Source organism: Hydractinia symbiolongicarpus, chromosome 14 (assembly GCF_029227915.1).
Source record: "Hydractinia symbiolongicarpus strain clone_291-10 chromosome 14, HSymV2.1, whole genome shotgun sequence".
NCBI classification, from domain to species: Eukaryota; Metazoa; Cnidaria; class Hydrozoa; order Anthoathecata; family Hydractiniidae; genus Hydractinia; species Hydractinia symbiolongicarpus.
In genome coordinates, this window is record NC_079888.1 from 11,728,871 (window position 1) to 11,750,014 (window position 21,144).

The following is a 21,144-nucleotide window of genomic DNA, read 5'->3' on the forward strand; positions in this document are numbered from 1 at the left end:
TTTCATGACTGATCTGGAAAAATTAGAAAATTCTAACCTGCACATCCACGAATCTAGATAGCTAGCTAAGCATTATCTTAAATCATTTCATACTTTTGAAACTATAGCTATATGATTCACAATAAATATAATTACGATAATATGTTATTCAGGGCTTTGACTATCATGTGCCAGTTATCTTGTCTGCCTCTTTAAATATGCCTAAATTTCTAAACTAATTCTGTTACACTAATTCTGTTACAATGCTCCTAAAGCACCACATAAGAAAAATAGTTCACTATTTGTCTGTTTGCTGAAGTTATATTTTTGATATATATTCATGTTTAGGAAATGAGTCTCAGGATGCTCAATCACATATATGACCTATATCGTTTAATTGTGAAAAAGAGATTATTCTAAAGCTTGTCAAAACGCAGTTTGCGATGAAGTTCCAGATATATTTAAACTAAGCATAGGCAAAATATTCTTAATTTTTTTGAGAATTCTTCTTGTCAATTTTTTTACTACATTCTTAATTTCTTTTACTTTGGGATAAAAGTTTTAACTCAGTTGTAATTTAAGTGATAAAATGTTTTACTTTGTCAAAACAATTTGTATATACTGTGACAGTAAAACAGTAACAGAAACTTTGTAGATATTGTTAAAATATTATCATTTTGTGTCTGTTTATAAATTATGGAAAGTTTGTCCAGTAATTATAGACCTTGATAAGCTTTGATTACGCATAATATAGGATCTGCTAGTACTATTTCTTCTACTGGTAGAAAAGCAGGGTGTTTTGTTAAGGTTTTATTAGTAATTGTTTAAGTTTGAAATTTTTTTGTCCTTTCACTTGGAAAACTGCTAGAATTTTCTTATTTCGAATTATTTTTTTAACATATTCTTGTAGTGCATTGTAAAAAAATTATTGCAAATATTTGAAAAGTGTCTGGAAAATTCTACCTAGATAATCTAACAAGAACTTACAAATACTTATAAATTGCTTATATATATATATATATATATATATATATATATATATATATATATATATTCTTAAAAAATGATTTATTACAAAAAAGTGTGTATAAGTAATTTCTGAAATTCTTTATGCGTATCTTTCCTATTATTGTATGTGTAGCAGTGTTTCTTCACAAAACTTCGGAGTATTACACGATCAATCTAATTTTTCAAATTTTCTCATCAACACTGTTTATCTAAAAATTGGATGCATGTTTTCTTTTAATGAGCAAAAAGGTAGTTGTATATATCACACTAAGCAATGATTAAGAAAACTGACAATTTGAAAATTAAATTGTTAAATTGGATTGATAGTGTCCTTAATTGTGGGCAATTTTCTGTGAAAGCATGGTTAAAAATTTTTTTAAACCTCTCATATTTCTAAACAATTTCACTTTAGAGTTCATAATATTACCTGATGGGAAGCACTGAAATGAAAAAGGCAAGAATATGTGCAATCTGGGGATTATCGATATTTCAGGTATGGAGTAACTTTTTTTTCACCTACTGCACCTGTGTAAGAGTGTACACAAACTGCTTTGTGGAGTAGTTAAAAACAATGTTTAATCACATTTCAATGTGATTTTTTAGCACATGTTTATGTATCCAGGTAAATGGTGGCACCTTAGTGTAAATTGAAGCTCTCTAATGACAGCACAAGTATACCGATGTAATTTATAAATTTAAAGAAATGGATCTAATTTATAGGTTCAAGGTATGTATAACGTATAAATATATTACAACACGCTAATTTATCAAAACTCTTTTATATGACACCATGAAACATACAAAGTGCGTCACTGCATAGTGTTTAGTTTTGTCCAGATTTTGATAGATGATTTTATATTTTAGAAAAACTTAATGCTGTTTTACGAGAAAGTCATATCTGCAAAAGAAGAAGAGAATAAAGAAAAAACTCTTACAATATTTTTATAGTTTATTGAACTTTTATCACTGTAACGGAATGATTATTTATCTTTATATCACACTCCCGATAGAACTTTTTATTGTTTGTTAAAAGCAGTGGTCTGTATAATAATATACAGGCCTCTGTAATATAATATACAGACTATATACAAAATTTTGCAGGTCTTCCAACATCATTAAAAAACAAGAAGGTCTAAAATTAGTATTTGAACTAGTCGATAAAGCCTGTGGAAAAATCCACTTAGACAGGATAACGAAAATGGGACCGTTATTTAAATTTTGATGACGTCAGCTAGGATCTGTCAAGAGACAAAATGTTTTTTCTTGGAAATTTGTTTACTTGTTGCCTTTATGGTGTAGAGCTTGAATAGCTGATTTAAATAATGTATAGGATCATTTGTTTTGGACAAACACTTAAGGAGATATGAGGGTTTAAACATTTTGCTGACCTCAGCAAAAACGAACAAATATGCAAAAAATTATTTTAAGAAATTTGTATATTTTCTGATGACGTCATCGACCCGTCTCTTCCGAAACGGATTGGGGACCCAGGCTTGGGAAACTTACCCAAATTGCTCCAAGGTGGTCCTTAGTTACCCACGCGGTGAAAAATTTCCAAGTTATTTGGCCTTAAAGTTTTAGGTGGAATGTAATTGCTTCATTAATTAATATACTTTCCTTTGACGTCAACATTATGTTAACATCAAAGTTTAGTACTTTACAGAACAAATTTATAGGTGATGTTTTATAGACTTTATCAAAGAAAGTAGTGAATATAATAATCCACTTTGCAAAAATGACAGACAGACACACGGAACTGGCGTTTTATTACAGAGATTGAAACAATGTCAGCCTGGGTACTAGTTTTCAATTATATTAGCAAAACAGTCAGGGTACGAGTTTGCTGAGTTATAAAAGCAATGTGCAAAAACATAGCGGGCTATCCGAATTTATTGGTGAGTTGAAAATGTTATCGGTCTGGGTACGAGTGTGTCGAGTTGTAAGATTAATATGCGAAAAGATGTCAGGCTATCCGAATTTATTACTTAAAATTGAATTATGTCGGTTGGGGTACGAGTTTACTGAGATATATAAGCAATGTGCGAAAAAATGTCAGGCTATCCGAATTTATTACTAGGATTAAAATATCGTCGGTCTGGGTACGAGTTTGTCGAGTTATAAGAGTAATATGCGAAAAGATGTCAGGCTATCCGAATTTATTACTTAAAATTGAATTATGTCGGTTGGGGTACGAGTTTACTGAGATATATAAGCAATGTGCGAAAAAATGTCAGGCTATCCGAATTTATTACTAGGATTAAAATGTCGTCGGTCTGGGTACGAGTTTGTCAAGTTATAAGAGTAATGCACCAAAGGAGTTATTTAAAATAGAATTCATAATGTCTGGGCACGACTCTTCTGCAGAGATATAGAATCAATGCGTGAAAAGATGTTACGCTATCCACCTTTATTACTAAGATTAACATGTTATCGGTCTGGCTACGAGTTTGTGAAAAAATCAAGCAGGGCATCTGTATTTTTTCTAACATTCAGACGGTGATACGAGCATCACTCTGGTACAGACCAGTTGAACAGGTCTGTACCAGAGTCGGGACCGTTTCACAACCCAAAACCCAGGGTTGTAAAAATTATAAGATTTCTCTGCCTAACCTAAATTTTTCTTAAAAGGACGCCGTGTTCGGTAAGCATAAACCACGTGACGTCAAGAAAAAACTACGACTTCTAGCGAGTGAAAAATAATGATGGCGAAACCAAAACAGTCTAAGAAACAGTAGATTTTTGATTTCTTTAATGCTTTTTAGTTTTGTGAATTTCAGTAGCTATATTTGAAGATTTTTGTGTAAAACTTTAGTTTGTTAGACAGTTTGTACGTCTTTAAAATTTCGGAAAATTGGCACTTTTATTTATGTTTTTACAACGCAATGTAATGCAATTTTTTGGCGTGGCAAGGACGTGTAAACAGAGAATTTTGGGTTGCCTGACAAAAATGAAACTATGTTACTCGGTGACGCACACCAGATGTAGCATTACGGAATTTCTTTTAATATGAAATAACTTCTTTGCACTTAACTGAAATGGTCAACATGTATATAAAATACGGACAAAAAATTCCATCAGTTAAAGCGTGGTGATCATATCGTAATGATTGAGATTCCGGGACTCTAATTCGTAAAAATCAAAAATGAATAATTTGAGTACAAACAGAATATATACAACTAATGTAACAAAATTATTTGTTTAGTGCCAGTGCATAATTTCTAAAAAACTTTCAGATCAGTTAAGCTTGTCAGCATATTTTTAGGTTAAATGGTGATCCCGACATGTTACGAATATGTTTAATGCCTTTTATTACAGACTACAATTCAATTCATGGTGACTATTACTTTTCAGATCAAAGGCTGTAAGTCTATGCTCCCTATCTTAATAAGGGTCTGTCTGTCCACACGAAAACATTGTGTTGAGGACTGACTAGTCTAGCCGTAATTTGTCTGTCTCTGCTCAAACGCTCCGCTGAGTTAGAAAATCGTGCTACGGAAACACGAATATCAAATGCGATAAATTTTATCCAATGTGTCGGGATTGGTAAATTTAAAGGACGGACGGACATGTGGATTTTTCCACGGGCTAACGACTAGTCTCTTTAATAATAGTCGTATTTTGTTCGAAAAAGATGCGCCGCAGCTTTATTTCGGAAAATTTCCGCAGAACGCGATTTTTGCGGATTTTGTTTACAGAATTAAGGTAGAATCAAAAGAAAAAGAAAAAAACGAAAACATGTAACGAAGGCCATTTTGGTTTGAAAGTGGTGGTGTCAGGTTTGTCGATCTCCTTTTGTACTTTTTTTCTTCTTAATACCACGTGTTAAAATAAATACGGTCGACCCAAACTCTCAGGGAACTGATAAAAAAGTTTAGGACGTCGAAAGTTTGAGATAAAGGATAGTCGAGTTATCGAGCGTCGAAGACCTTCTGAAGTTCGAGATAAAATACTCGTTTAGCCGAAAACGAGGAACAGAAAAAAGAAATATATATATATATATATATTGATAGTAGTATGTGATTGTTACTAAACTTACTTCTTTCCAAAAAAGCTTAAAGTATTACTCTGCTTTCTCTAGGCTATATCCAGTTCGTAATAAAATGATTATTATTATTATTATTTTTATTTCTGAATTTATATACAGGATGAGTATATCAGTAAAAAATACTGTTATAAATATACGTCCTGTGAGCTGAAAGGACCGGAAAAATAGTTCCACAAAACGAAAATTTGAGATAACGGAGTTCCAGATGTATAACATAATTTTGCCTACAAGAGATTGCGATGACTAAAAGGACCGGAAAAAAAGTATTAATATCGATCGGGATTGTATATCATCTCGTTCTCTAGCCATGTACAGGGTCTGCTAAATTACGTGCCTTACGTGCCCTCGTGGTTACGTGCTTTATGTGTCTACGCGCCTTATTTTCGCAACGTACTTTATGTACTTACGTGCCCTAGTGCTTCTGCGGTAATTGGGATTTCATTAATAAACCTTCACGATTCGAAATAATTGGGAAATTAAGGGAAATAATTTTTGCGAAAGATGAATCCTTTTAAAATTAAGGCGTTGAAATTTTGCTGTTCAAGGCTTTTAAAAAGATTGTGAAGGTCCCATTGAAGTATCAACAACAACAAAAAACACGTGATTTTCCATTGACTCAGAGTAGACTAACAACGCCTACTACTGGATTCTTTAGCAACAACGAGGAGTATCCAACAAAAAGAATTATCACACAAAAATTAAGGCATGTAGGCATGTGAAAAGCTGAGGCACGTAGCCACGTTAAGTAACTACAACTTTTATAACAGTCATGAAAATATATTCCACAAAGAAAAATTGCTGAGTGATTTTTTAGCTAGACGGAGCAACGACGGGCTGTTAGGATATAATTTTTTGGAAAATGGTATATATTTTGCATATAGCATGTTCGAGACAGTATACCTGTACCAAGCGCTCATCCCATTGTTAACGACAGGCTATTTCCTGTGTTTCTATTTAACCGAAGTTGCGATAAATTTTATGCGCGGCATTTTTTACCTCTTTTTTTACCTAACTGCTCAGCTTTGAGTATATTCTGAAAAATATAAAAGGTTGGTCAACTGTTTTTTCCATGACGGTGTACCAACGGGTTGTAAACTGTGTTTTTATTTCAGCTAAAATTGTGGGAGAATAAAACACCATAATTTTGTGTGTGCTTTACTTCATTCCTATACTGAAGCGCTCAACTCTGCGGGTCTTATTAAGTACTTTACTGGGCGTTCCACGAAGTGTCACACAGCTACTTGTGGCTGATCCCGGCGTTTAAAGCTCCCCTGCTTCTTTATAATAGCTGTATACGTCTGTTTGTCACGCAAAATGATAACCGCAGTAGCGAAACATATAATAGTTAAATAACATATAATGTAGCTATACAAAATATTGAGACCTAGATATAAACAACTATAATATTTTCTCAATATTTGTAGATGAAACAAATTCAATCATCGAAATCAAAAGTCTCTAGTTTGCAAAATTCGCGGCCATAGCATTATCATATTTTATTTTCTATTTTAACCGCGGTGATCAATTACGGCAACTCGCCGCGTTAACGCAAAATTAGTAAAATCATACTGCTAATCACAACACAAAATGTCAACCTCCTCCCCAGGGCTCTTCTTCACTTTTTGATAATGGAAACACAAATCTGTTAGAAATAATAAAACATTGTAGGTCTGTGTACCGAGTTTGTTGAGTTATGAGAGAAATATTAAAAAATATGTCAGGCTATCCGATTTTAGTATTAAGATTAAAAGGGAATTTAGTGTAAATACCAGACTATCCTGAATTAAGTAAGTAAGTAAATATTCATTTATTTATTTGTCCTAATAGACTGGAGACCATTTCGATAGGATAATATCTAATAGGTAAAAATGACCACCAAACCAAGTTACAAATTTATAATTACAAACTTTATATACTCATAAATAACGATCGATATATACAATAAAAGGATTAAATGTTAAAACTACTATATGATGAAAAACAATAAAACTTGACCAGATACTTTAGATGACCCAACGACAGCGTAGTGAAAAATTGTAATTGATATTGGGGGATGTTTATAAAAGGCAAACAGTGATCACGATATTGGCGTAAAATTAAATATTATTGATATTTTGAAAGTACATTACCATCATCAACGTTTTAGAAGTAAAGTGAAAGCACAGTATTTTTGAGTAAGAAGTATTTTGTGTCTTTGTGTGTCTACGTGTGCATTTATTTGTAAGATGCATAGCCTGAGAGCACAGAAAGTCTGTGAGGCTTTTAACCTGTACCGGGGGAATTATAAATTATACTTTATAGTGGGACATTAAAGCCATTGCCCGAATTTTAATCTTAGTGAATCTGATGTGGAGATATAAGATTAATGTGGCAAAAGATGTCAAGCTATTCGATTTTATTATTAAGATTAAAAGTTTATCAGTCTGGGTACGAATTTGTCGAGTCAAAAGAACAATGTGCGTGTAGATGCCAGGCTATCCGATTTTATTATTAAGATTAAAAGTTTATCAGTCTGGGTACGAGTTTGTCGAGTCAAAAGAACAATGTGCGTGAAGATGTCAGACTATCCGATTTTATTATTAAAATTAAAAGTTTATCAGTCTGGGTACGAGTTTGTCGAGTCAAAAGAGCAATGTGCGGGAAGATGTCAGACTATCCGATTTTATTATTAAGATTAAAAGTTTATCAGTCTGGGTACGAGTTTGTCGAGTCAAAAGAGCAATGTGCGTGAAGATGTCAGACTATCCGATTTTATTATTAAGATTAAAAGTTTATCAGTCTGGGTACGAGTTTGTGGAGTCAAAAGAGCAATTTGCGTGAAGATGCCAGGCTATCCGATTTTATTATTAAGATTAAAAGTTTATCAGTCTGGGTACGAGTTTGTCGAGTCAAAAGAGCAATGTGCGTGAAGATGTCAGACTATCCGATTTTATTATTAAGATTAAAAGTTCATCAGTCTGGGTACGAGTTTGTCGAGTCAAAAGAGCAATGTGCGTGAAGATGTCAGACTATCCGATTTTATTATTAAGATTAAAACTTTATCAGTCTGGGTACGTGTTTGTCGAGTCAAAAGAGCAATTTGCGTGAAGATGCCAGGCTATCCGATTTTATTATTAAGATTAATAGTTTATCAGTCTGGGTACGAATTTGTCGAGTCAAAAGAGCAATTTGCGTGAAGATGCCAGGCTATCCGATTTTATTAATAAGATTAAAGTTTATCAGTCTGGGTACGAGTTTGTCGAGTCAAAAGAGCAATGTGCGTGAAGATGTCAGACTATCCGATTTTATTATTAAGATTAAAAGTTTATCAGTCTGGGTACGAGTTTGTCGAGTCAAATGAGCAATGTGCGTGAAGATGTCAGACTATCCGATTTTATTATTAAGATTAAAAGTTTATCAGTTTGGGTACGAGTTTGTCGAGTCAAAAGAGCAATTTGCGTGAAGATGCCAAGGCTATCCGATTTTATTATTAAGATTAAAATTTTATCAGTCTGGGTACGAATTTGTCGAGTCAAAAGAGCAATTTGCGTGAAGATGCCAAGCTATCCGATTTTATTAATAAGATTAAAGTTTATCAGTCTGGGTACGAGTTTGTCGAGTCAAAAGAGCAATTTGCGTGAAGATGCCAGGCTATCCGATTTTATTATTAAGATTAAAAGTTTATCAGTCTGGGTACGAGTTTGTGGAGTCAAAAGAGCAATTTGCGTGAAGATGCCAGGCTATCCGATTTTATTATTAAGATTAAAAGTTTATCAGTCTGGGTACGAATTTGTCGAGTCAAAAGAGCAATTTGCGTGAAGATGCCAAGCTATCCGATTTTATTAATAAGATTAAAGTTTATCAGTTTGGGTACGAGTTTGTCGAGTCAAAAGAGCAATTTGCGTGAAGATGCCAAGGCTATCCGATTTTATTATTAAGATTAAAAGTTTATCAGTCTGTGTACGAATTTGTCGAGTCAAAAGAGCAATTTGCGTGAAGATGCCAAGCTATCCGATTTTATTAATAAGATTAAAGTTTATCAGTCTGGGTACGAGTTTGTCGAGTCAAATGAGGAATGTGCGTGAAGATGTCAGACTATCCGATTTTATTATTAAGATTAAAAGTTTATCAGTTTGGGTACGAGTTTATCGAGTCAAAAGAGCAATTTGCAATTATGCAAATAATTACCAACCCAAAGTCACTGCGTTCTCACCCGTGTGTAGGAATTTACTCCCGCAATATATGTTGCTCCAAGAGTTACTATTATATACTTTTACTGCACATTACATTGATACACAAGGTATTTTAATATGATCTTTGGTTGTTTACCTCAAAACCTCCTAAGTGGAAAAAGGTAATAAAATTATATACATCTAAGTAACCATTGTGTCATCATCCAGTTTTTAAAGTCTGTAAAATTACACAGAGGTAACCTTGAAAATAAAAGGAATATAAAATACCGAAGGTATGTTGAAAATGTTCTAGGCTTTATATGGAAAAGTAAAAAACATAATAATTCATGTTCATGCAGGATAATCGATTTTTGGTACGCGATTGGGAGGAAGCCCTTGAAGATGGCCACGGATTTACTTTGCATCAAATCGACACAGTAATCGGTGAGTATTTAATATTTGATTTTTTCTTTAACATTATTCAGGTCAGACAGGAGATGGGAAGAGGGAAAGGAGGGGGAAATGACCTTCGGACATACTTTAACTTAGTAACAATTAGTAGCCGACCCAAAAAAGTTTAAAAACTTTCCAGTCGGTGGTATGCCACGCCCATTCTTTAAAAGACCCGTGTATCTGTTTCGAATGTTTTGATATAACAATGATTTTCGTCGTTGGAGTTCTATAATTAAGCCTTATTTTTTTATCTCTTATTCACGCCAAGGACGTTAAGGATTTTGTGGATTTTTTTTAATTTTCAGCCAAGCAAACAATGCACCAAATAAACGCTATATCTTATTAAAAAGGCGCATAAATTTTTAATTTTTTTAACAAAATCGCGCTCTAATAAAAGGCTCAATTATGGCGCTAAATATAAATATCAAAAGTATCAATATAGTTACTAATACGGTGTCACGGTACTAGTAACTATATGCGACCGCCTTTGTTTAAATAGAATGAGTTAATATGTCAATCAATAGCAACCGACACGCGTGAACTTGCCCAACTGTGTTACTTTCGCCGATAACAACTAATCATCATCGACGAGAAATCGTCCCTAGGTAGCAACTGATGGAAATATTTATCTCAAACATTCATGCTGAGTGAGTGAAAATGACTTCTCTAATCCAAAGAGTACCGTTGTTTTGACCGCGAAAACAATAGATAAAATGGCACGAAAATTTCACACCATACGAAAAAATCGGAATGATATCGAGGAAAATATTGCGCCCTAACCGACTGGTGACGGATCAACCTCAGGCAGTCGATTAAGTTTATTATTTTTAGCAAATATCTACAAAATTGAGGAATTATGATACGCAAGATTATATCTATTGATCTGGTATAGAAGCTGTTTACTAATTTTTTAATTCTTTTTATCAGGCTATGGTGTCTTTGCAACAAAGTGGTTCAAAAACGGAGATGCTTTGCTCAGCTACAAAGGAAGTTTAGTTAGTGCGACGGAAGCAGATGATCTCGCAAAAGAGTACGGAGAAAATATTTCATCCAGATACCTTTTTTATTTCTCTGACAAAAATAATAAACTTTGCGTCAATGCGACAAATTCTAACTGCATGGCAAGATACGTCAACGACTCACCGCAATGTTTTTCGAACTGTCGAATGGTAATAAAGCATGATGGTGAAATGCCACAGATATGCTTAGTCGCAAGTAAAGATGTCGACGTAAACGAAGAGCTTCGATACGATTACGGTGATAAAGGAAAGTATTTACCATGGCGGAAAAGTTCTAATTATTTAAAGCCTTTGAAGCTCAGTTTAGAAGTTCAAGAAAAATTAAAAAAAACAAAAAGCGGCTACTGCGTCCAATTTTCATCTACGCATTTTCTCCCTCCACCTTCAAGACCTAGCTTGTTCAATTTTGTTAAGTTAATTTGCTTAATATCATTTTTCCATTCTCTCACACGCTTTGGTTCCATATTGAAACGGGATGCAGCAGCTGTTATTTATAGAAAATTTCCTTATTTTACCGATGTATCAAATATGAGAGATTGTATTTAGTTGTATTTATGAAATTTTTATATTAGAATAGAACCAATAAAATTTCATTTCAAATAAAATACCAAAACGATAACAGTTATTGATTTTTTCATATACTTTTACTATCGTCTCGAGTAAACGCCCCCTTATGAGGGAGGGGCTTATGTTAGAGGGGGTGTCTAGTAGAGGGGGCGTTTATTTGAAAAATGACTGAAAAGGAGAGCGTCTATTCGAGGGAAGAGGACAATATATTCGAAGCATTACGGTAACCAAAAATTCACTTGTAAGTCAATCCAATCGAATCATAATGGTCAGGAGCGAAAAAAATGTGTACTCAGAAAATTATGACGCTTATTGAAGATTGCGCCTTTCCTATAGTCGCTTATTAAAGACGTTGGTATGGGTGCTTGACAAGTCTTAAAATAATAATGTCATCAATATCTAGGTCGACTTTGCAGTTACTGATTCAAAGAAAGGAAAATTGCAGGCTAGAAACTCTAACGAAGATACCACTAAGAAGAATTCTCAAATCGTTTTTTGTAATACCAAGGTTTATGACGATTCAAGTAAATCTTATACTCATAACAATATTGAGCTGCTGCTTGGGTCAAAAGAAGAAAAAAGAGAGAACAGAATAAAACAGGTAGTGAAGAAGGACCAATCGAAAGTTTAAATGCCCTGTGTGTGATGTTGAACAGACTTACATCACAAGACATTTAAGGCAAAAGCATAAGTGGAGCTGGGAAAGTGCTGCACCAGCCTCTAGTCAGTTTTTTAGTAGCACACCAATAACAGGCAACGAAAAATTAAGTAAAATTGATAAAAAAACTCCGAACTATCATCGCAAGAGAATGTGTTTTGTTAAAAATTGCATGATGGTGAGGACAAACCTACCTGATCACGTCATGAAACAACACAATATCCCAAAAGGTCCTTTATATTATCATTTGCTGAAACAGGCACCCAAGGTAGACGCCCCTTTTATACAAGGCAAAGTATTTTTAAATAGAACATTGGAAAGCACTGTATCAACTTCAACTGCACCTATTAAACAGTTACAACAAAAGGCGAACGAAAATGACGTAGAGGAATGTTTCGTGCAATCTGTTCAGATTCCAGTGAATAATGATCGTTGTTGAAAACACTGCATGCAACACCACAAACGAATCTAGTTCTTTTGGTAAGGAAAGTGAAAGTGAGGAAAGTGAATTTGAGCCTGTTGATGAAAAGAACGAATCTGTAATATATAACCTTGCTAGTAACGTGAAAACTTTGGTTACAGACTTCATATGTTATAGGATCGGCCCTGATAGACAGAGAAAACGTAGGGCAGTTTACCTGACGATTGCGATTGAAATACGACGTATATTTCGTGTTATGGAAGTAAAGGATGACCTAAGCGTCGTTTTTAGAAATGGAGGTAATGATTTTCGGGATAAATACATTACAAAGCACTGTCAAGAAACGGAAAAAAACAACCAGTATCAAAAAGTATTTATATAGTCTAATAGACTTTTGCAAATTTTTATCGCTGAGGAAAAAGAAGTAATGAACAGCAGTCATCAAGACATTACAACGTTTATTTCAAAATTGCGGTAGTGGAGAAAAATTTTTAAAGTGCAAGAGAAATTGGTAAAATTTGAGCAGATGACAGACGACCGAGAAATGCTCATTGATCAGGAGCAAGTAGGAAGATACCTTAACAGTAACAAGGGAGCAAAAAAGGGTGAAGCCATACTAAAACTTTTAAAGGAAGACATAGGATATAATCTAACTCAGACGGAGTATTGCGCCGAAGAGATTATTTATATGCTGTGATTGATCTGGTGTGACGGCCAACCTCACAATGAATGAATATTATAGGGCAGCGAAGCTTGATGGAAAATGTGTAATAAATGTTTGGGACCATAAAACACTTGACACCTATGGCCCAGCTAAAATTATCCTTAATGAAGAAGAATTTGATTTCTTGACAACATACGTGAAATTTGCCAGACCACAAACTTCACCAAAATGCGAGTATGTATTTTTGAGTTGGTCAGGAAAGAAAGTGTCACCTGAGGACATTAGTAAACGTCTTCATCCTCAGTGGGACAGAGTTGGTAATTTTAATGATAAATGTCCTCCAAAAAATCTTTCAGCAAATATAATTCGGAAGTCTGTTAGCACAGCATTAAGAGAATCGGAAAGCTGTAATTTAAAAGATGCCGCCACGTTGATGACACACAGCATGAGGACAGCAGAGGAACACTATTTCCTAAGAAATATGGAGAAGTCTTCCTTGGTTGGGTCAACAGCAGTTAAAGAACTTTTCCAAGCTGACAAGTCAAACGAAGCAGCTAGACAAGAAAGCAAAAGAAAAGTGTGGTCAGAACAAGAGATTAAAGAGCTGAAAGAGGTGTTTCCTGTCAATAATGATGTGAGTTCGTCGGAGGTAAAACAAAAATGCGCAGCTGTACCAACTCTAACTGCGTCACCTAGACAGGTTTATGACAAGTTGCGTACCGAAAAACACCACCGTGTGCCATGAAGCGAAAATCACTGTTTCCGAAACATGATTTAAAATTAATTTTAATGCATGGAAAAGAACTAATTAAAGGTGGAAGCTTAGATGAAAACAGAGTGAGGACTCATCTAGAATCATGTGGGTTGTTCGAGAAGTACACCTTCGTTCAGTTGCGCACTCGAATAAATTACGAGAGAAAAATCTACAAAGAAAAAAAGGGTGAATTTCATAATACATATAGCTTTATAGTTTATTTATGCTTATAGTTTGTTTTTGATAATGCTATTTGATACTTGATACTGCGTCAATCTTATTGATTCAAAGGAATTTCCCTAAAATTTCAATGTTTAGTTATACCTTCCGCTATTTTAACATCGTTTTAAAACTTCTTCACTTTTAATATAATTTAGCTCTTCACCTTTTTGATGAAAACTGTGAAATAAAATTCCAACAACGAATGTCGATTATCGATAAGAAAATGTAATGCTAGCAACTACAAACAGTAACAGCTTGCTCACATCCAGCAAAGCTAAGAAGCCCATGGTTAAAAATTCCCAATGATTTACTCTTTTATATTAATCTCCTCCGGTGAAAATGTAAATTTCGTCATTGTACACTAATAATTATGTCAGTGCTGTGGCCAGCAAAATGATTTTTTTTTGTTCTCCAAAGTATGTTCGTACAGGTTTTTTCTACTCCAAAAAGTAATTTCATCCTCTCCTCCTCAGGCAGCAGTTACTGATGTAAATAATTCCGGCGCGGCGACTTTCCATACCAAATAGGATAAGTATCTTGTCAATTGAAGTCTTCATAATTGAACAGAATATTTCGAACGGTTTCTCGTTCCTGTAGTACTTGGGAACATTTTCTCTCCTTAACTTGAAAATAAGTCGTTTATACTGGGCCTTAGTAAAATGGAAAATCATTAATCGCCAAACCGAAATCCTCTCTATAACAATAATATACGTTGTCTATCTGTGTTAGAAACGGTTGCACCACTGCGTTATTTTAGACTATCCGATCAGTAATTTCTTTGTTCATGATGACAGGCGGACAAGCAAGCATAAAATGCAGGGATATATATGTGAAGGGCAAATTCATGCGGGTTTTTACACAGGGGTGGGTCAGCGTCCTAATAAAAAGGAAACGCATCGTTGCATTAAAAAATACACAAGATATAATTGATCGGTAATTTTATAAAAACATAGGTTTCATAGACCTAAAGCGCAAGAAAACAATAATCAAGGGGCTAACAAAGACTTTCCCTGTCTATTGACTTGCAAAAGACTTTTCCACGATTCCGGCGCAAAACTGCTGATACCCAATACAGTAAACATTTTCTCTTGCCATATGTGAAAAAAATTAGAGATGGCAGGCTATCCGATATCGTCAAACGGCAATTTGTTTCCGCGGTTGGAAATAATAATTGGATCAACGTATTACCAATAATAATTATTGAATCAATTATTATCACTATTTTTAAGTTAGAGGAAATCAATATTGTTTGGAATAAAATAATAATTTTTTTTATTGGATCTAATCTCAATAATATAAATTTCGCGCAACAACAATAATATAATTGATCCAACGCCTGCCGGTTGTCGTTATACATAGGATGTCAGGCTATCCTGTTTTCAAATAGGAACATCCTAATAATAATAATAATAATAATAATAATAATAATAATAATAATAATAATAATAATAATAATAATAATAATAATAATAATAATAATAATAATAATAATAATAATAATAATAATAATAATAATAATAATAATAATAATAATAATAATAATAATAATAATAATAATAATAATAATAATAATAATAATAATAATAATAATAATAATAATAATAATAATAATAATAATAATAATAATAATAATAATAATAATAATAATAATAATAATGATAATAATAATAATAATAATGATAATAATAATAATAATGATAATAATAATAATAATAATAATAATAATAATAATAATAATAATAATAATAATAATAATAATAATAATAATAATAATAATAATAATAATAATAATAATAATAATAATAATAATAATAATAATAATAATAATAATAATAATAATAATAATAATAATAATAATAATAATAATAATAATAATAATAATAATAATAATAATAATAATAATAATAATAATAACCGATATAATATGAAGAATCTACAAGTGCTTTGATATGAAAACCTGAAACCAGTTCGATGTAAACACTGTAAAACTCTGCAACCAGTACGATATAATTCTATTTTTTTTCAATTTCATTCGTTATAAAAGAAAATTTCTGCAATAGCAAAAGAAATCGTGTTTTCATTTTTAGTTTTTTAAAAAAAGGGAGATAGACCTTAACATGTTATGTTAAGGTCTATGTTAAAAAAATGTTATATCTCAAGGTAAGAATGACTAGGGATCATCATTTCATAAGCGTTATAACAATATCATTACGAAGATGCCAGAATGAAAAGAAAACAAAAAATGGAACGTGGAATGTGGACCATTGCACCATTGCAACAAAAAGGCGACCAGGAACAATATAATGCAGCTGTGAAAATTCTAGACACCATCGACGATTCCTTAGAAGCCCTGAAAAAACAAAACAATTTTAACACAGCAAAAGAGTGCCTACAAAAAGGTAAGAAACTCGTCTTTTTACGAATTAAATTGATAAGGATTGCGGACAGGGAAGACTGATTGACAGCTCGAGAATTCGAGTACAACGATCTTGTGTCCGGCTCTGATGAACACAAAGAACTGAAAAGAGCTGTAAAATTTTCTCGCGAAATAAGAGAAGAAATCAAAAAGGCTAACGATTATAAAAGCGACAAACCTGGTGAAAGCTCTGGCGAACGATATTTTATGGACAACGTGACATTGGCCATTTGATCTAAAAAGAACTCCTACTTCGTTATCTTCTTCATCTGGTGCGATTCCTACAGAATGAAGAAATGAAAAAACATTAATTTTTGAAATTTCTTTTATAAGAAATTCAACGTGTTCACAAAAAACTGAAAAGAAAAAGTTGATATTGAAAATAATTTCCCTTGGTTCACCTTAAAAATTATTGAGACAGGAAGCCCAAAAGGAAACTTACAAAATTTAGCTATTCAAATTTACAGCTTATGCAGCGCAACTGACATTTACTGCACACAACTTGGATTCCTAGGAACTTAAACGTCACCGCGGATGCAATTTCAAAATCACCGGACACAGATAGTTTGGTCAATATGTACTGAAACTTTTGATGATTTTGAACCAAACTTGGGAAAATTGATTTTTGATATATTTTTCAAGGAATTAAACTCAAAAGAGAAAATTCAGTTGATGCCTTCACGACCAACTGAGCAGGAGGGTTTAACTGGTTTTCCCCACTGATAACACTAATTGGAAAAACTTTGTCCTATCGGATCTCAGCATACTTTTCGCTACTCCTCACAGCTCAGGACGAATATTTTATCACCTTAAGAGATTTCTGATATTAGATCCATTTTTTTCGATTATTCTAACAACAAGTCTGCTTTACAAGGGTTTCCCAAGTTCTATTCCTTAGCGTTTATTAAGTTTTTTATGAACCAACTTGCGAATATAATTGGCTTGTTGATTTGTGGTTGATTTGTGGCTTGTTGCCTAGACAAGTTTAGACAAGCTTGGAAAAAATAGTTCGCATAGAGTCATAATTTCACTAAGGTTAAGGTTTGCTCCGCCGATCCATTTTATGTCGCAATTTACTTTAACGAAATTGTCAATAGAAAAAAGTAGGCTTTTTAAACTCTGCTTTCTGCGGAATCCGTTCGTGTCGCATTATTACAAGACGACCATCACCGACAAATATTCTCTTCGTGAAACTTGCGTTGGAAGGTACGAAGCGCACCATTGCAAGAACTAGCACACACAAAAACAGGAAAGAAGCCATCAGCTCTGAAATGATGGAGCATTTACTCGAGGTTCACGGACGCTAGAAAAACCTCATGAAGTTAAGGTTTTTATTATTTGCAATCGGATATTTCTGTTTTCTCAGGGTCATCGAACTTCTAGAGATAAAGAAATAGAGACATAACTTTTTAACCAGGAGGCCTACCGATTTCTCTACCTACAGAGCTAAAACAGATCAACTACATCGTGGCAACATCGTTTTCATTGGAAACCTTAGTACTAAATATTGTCCTATTTATTGGCTGTAAAAATATCTTACGTTATCCTCGCTTTCAAACCAATCCAATGCATATTTGATTTGCCGCATATTCAAAACAAAACAAGGGTCTGCGAATATCATGTTTCTTATTCAACAACACGAACAACATTCATTGAAAATATATCCATGATAGTCGATCCAGATTAACAACAGTATACCAGACCATATGATTTCCAAACACGGCCCCTGGCCTTTAACCACAAGCAGAGATGGTTATATCAAGGACAATCGCGAACAAAGGTTTGGCGTGTCTAAGTCACTAGGATTTTGAATAGAGCTCTTGCTACTTATTGAGCCACTGTTGTTGTTTATTCTGCCCCTAAATGAAACTTGAGAAAGAATGAGGAAAATATAATCGACTTAGCCTGTCACACAGCTTCTGTATTATTATATAAGATTGATGCCCACTGGCAAACAATGTTCACTTGACAGCCCTTTGAAATAGTAATAATGATAAAAATGTTTTTTCTGTGTTTCATTTGAGATATATATTCCTCACAGTTGTCTAGTTGTCCGTCAGTTAAGCTAGTTGCTTAAACAACATCACCTAAGGGGTGATTTTTATACTAGTATGCATTCTCATATCTTTCAATCTTAACAGAATGATTTTTTCATAATGTTAAAATATTCGTGCTAAAACATTAAAAACTGTTCTTATGTCTTAAGTCAAAAGGCTACTGTGAACACAAGCAAGTAAACTTTGACAAGTGTAAAGTTTGAGTGACTGTGGCTCGTCTTGAAAGAGTTTACGAATTCCGAAAGTCTAGAAATTTGTCTAAAATTATCGCCTTATGCACTTAAAGTATTTTTGTAAAGATTATTCCTCAGAGATTGATAATTCGCGTTGCTTAAAGAGTGCATTGCGCTTATTTTTTTCACAGTGTGTAATATCAATATTGCATTCAGGGCATGGTAACAAAATTGGTTAATTATTACTTTGGAAACCGTACGCTTAAGTCATAATCTATAGAAATAAAAACACTGGTGGGCTAGGCTTTAATAAAGTTCTTTTAGTGACAAAGATTTAAACTATTGTAAAAGTTAATAAGTTTAATTACTAACGAATTATTTAGCTTCCTAATATGATGCTTAAAAAGTCACATCAACATGTTCTAAACAGTTTATCAATATGAGATGGCAGAAAAGGAGTTATCTTTAACAGAAGTGATTGACTATTTTGGATTTGGATTATTTTCATTGAAACTTATATGTGTGACTGAACTGCTTTGGTTTTCTGACATTATTAGCTCCGAGATTAAAATGCGAATGGAATATGACAAACATTGAGACGGCACTTACTTCAGTAAGTGTGTTTATAGGCATGGCTGCTGGGTGCATATTTTGGGGGAAACTCGCCGATAAATTCGGTCGAAGAAAGTTTGCACTTCTTGGAACAGGGATGACGTTATACTTTGGTTTACTTTGAACAATAAGAAGAAACTTTGCATGGTTCTCTACCGTCCGCTTTTTTGTTGGAATCGGTATTGGTAGCCTCATATTAGTACCGTGTTACATTAGTGAATTAATAAGTACGAAATACCAAGGAAAAGTTATGATTTCGCTACAGTTTTTCTTTGGGTTTGGAAATGTGTACGTCGCTTTCCGAGCTTACATCGTTATGAATAAATTTGGATGTCGCGTTTTTTTACTGCTCGCTGCTTCACCAATTCTACTAAGTTTTGGCATTTTGTTTTAGTTGCCTGAATCAGTGCGTTATTTGGAGAATGTTGGAAATAACCACGAAATTATGAAAGTTTTACATGTGATATCGATAAACAATAAAAAACCTATCCCCAAAAAGATCAAATTTAAACAGCCTGTTAAAAAAAGAGTAGACATATTGGAACTTTTTATTCCCAAATACAGATTGCATACAACGCTGTCATTAATACTGTGGTCTTTTACTTTCACAAGCTCTTATGGTCTTCAGCTTTTAAATACACAACTAGATCAAACGATCGGACAAGCTAGGAAATCGTCCTGCCATAGTTTAACAGATATCGAGTACTTGCAAGACATTTTTGTTGTTCTTGGTCAGGTACCTGGCTTGCTATTTTACATACTCTTTGCGGATAAAATATCTCGTAAAACTGCATTCATCTCGACTTATATAATTATCCTAGCATGTCTCTTATTGTTGAAGTTCAGTACTGTATTTTTGTGAGAACTAGCCTCATGTTTTTTTTACGAGCAACAACATCATTATCAGCGCAGCTAGTTTGGTTACACAGTGCAGAAAACACACTATCCAGGTTCAGAACTACAGCATTGGGGCGTTGTATACCAGTGCAGCGCGATGATCGATGGCGTTATCACCAATCTTGGTGCAATACTTACTGAACGTCTCATTTACGGTAAATTTTTTTTAATGTGATTAGTTGTATAATAGTTTGGAGCGATAAAGCTTCACTTGTTAAATAAAAGGAGGGGTGACGATTATTGTTAAGTCCATGTCTCTCCATCGTATACAGTGAACATCTCGACATAACGAACCAAAATTCATTCCCCTTGGATTTAGCCGTAAGAAACTCTTATAAAATCTTTCTATATAACGAACCCCTAATATTAAACTTTCGATTTAACGAACCAACTCTTTCGTCCCCTGAAGTCTAAAAACCTTAATAAAACGAGCTTAAGGCAGTAAATGTGACAGGAGCTCGGAAATATTTTCAAAGTTTTGGGCATCATCAGTATTATCAATATTATGTTTCACAAACAAAGCAGTGCAATTTCATCCAAATCTAAAAGTTGAAATAATAAATACATTAGTAGAGCATCCAGTAGAACAAAAACAAACCAAACTTTGAACTTTCAGATATCATCCTGTCAATAACATTTCTTGTCTCTTTTTATTTACGATATAACATACGGAATGGGTAACAATAAAAACAAACTATTTCTCTGTCTTAGGTTGGTGTTCTTTATTACACGCGGATGGGATTTGGTGTTCTGTATTACACGCTTGGTGTTCTGTATTACACGCGGTGTTCTGTATTACACAGGTATTTTGTATTACATGCGGCCGACGTACACGCGTCACGGAGTACAACATACGTAGTTCGTAATTTCAATATCAACTCTGTATATGGTGAACAGTACTAACAACCATTTGGGCTAAAAAAGCAGTTGTTCTCCATGAGCCAAATTGGAGTGCGTTTGCTATTTTCCAGCTGGAATAACCGTGATAATAATAACTGTGAACTATTACTTAGTTCTTTTAATAACCTTTGGAACCTAATGTTACGTG

General features: G+C 33.6%; 1 protein-coding gene and 1 long non-coding RNA gene across 2 annotated transcripts; both read left to right on the plus strand.

The window, feature by feature from the left end:
• The first annotated feature begins 1,010 nt into the window (after positions 1 to 1,010).
• On the plus strand, positions 1,011 to 1,991 carry LOC130625766 (uncharacterized). The gene is made up of 3 exons (XR_008981756.1): positions 1,011 to 1,480; positions 1,591 to 1,714; positions 1,852 to 1,991. It is a non-coding gene; the product is annotated as an uncharacterized LOC130625766 (long non-coding RNA).
• Positions 1,992 to 19,330: 17,339 nt separating this feature from the next.
• Positions 19,331 to 20,547, plus strand: LOC130625942 (synaptic vesicle 2-related protein-like). The gene has a single exon (XM_057441066.1). It carries the CDS (start codon positions 19,645 to 19,647, stop codon positions 20,059 to 20,061), a length of 417 nt encoding a protein of 138 aa, XP_057297049.1. The 5' UTR covers positions 19,331 to 19,644; the 3' UTR covers positions 20,062 to 20,547.
• The last annotated feature ends 597 nt before the right edge of the window (positions 20,548 to 21,144 follow it).

Coding starts and splice junctions, on each gene's coding strand:
- LOC130625942 (XM_057441066.1), top strand. CDS start 19,645: ATGAAAGTTTTACATGTGATATCGATAAACAATAAAAAACCTATCCCC.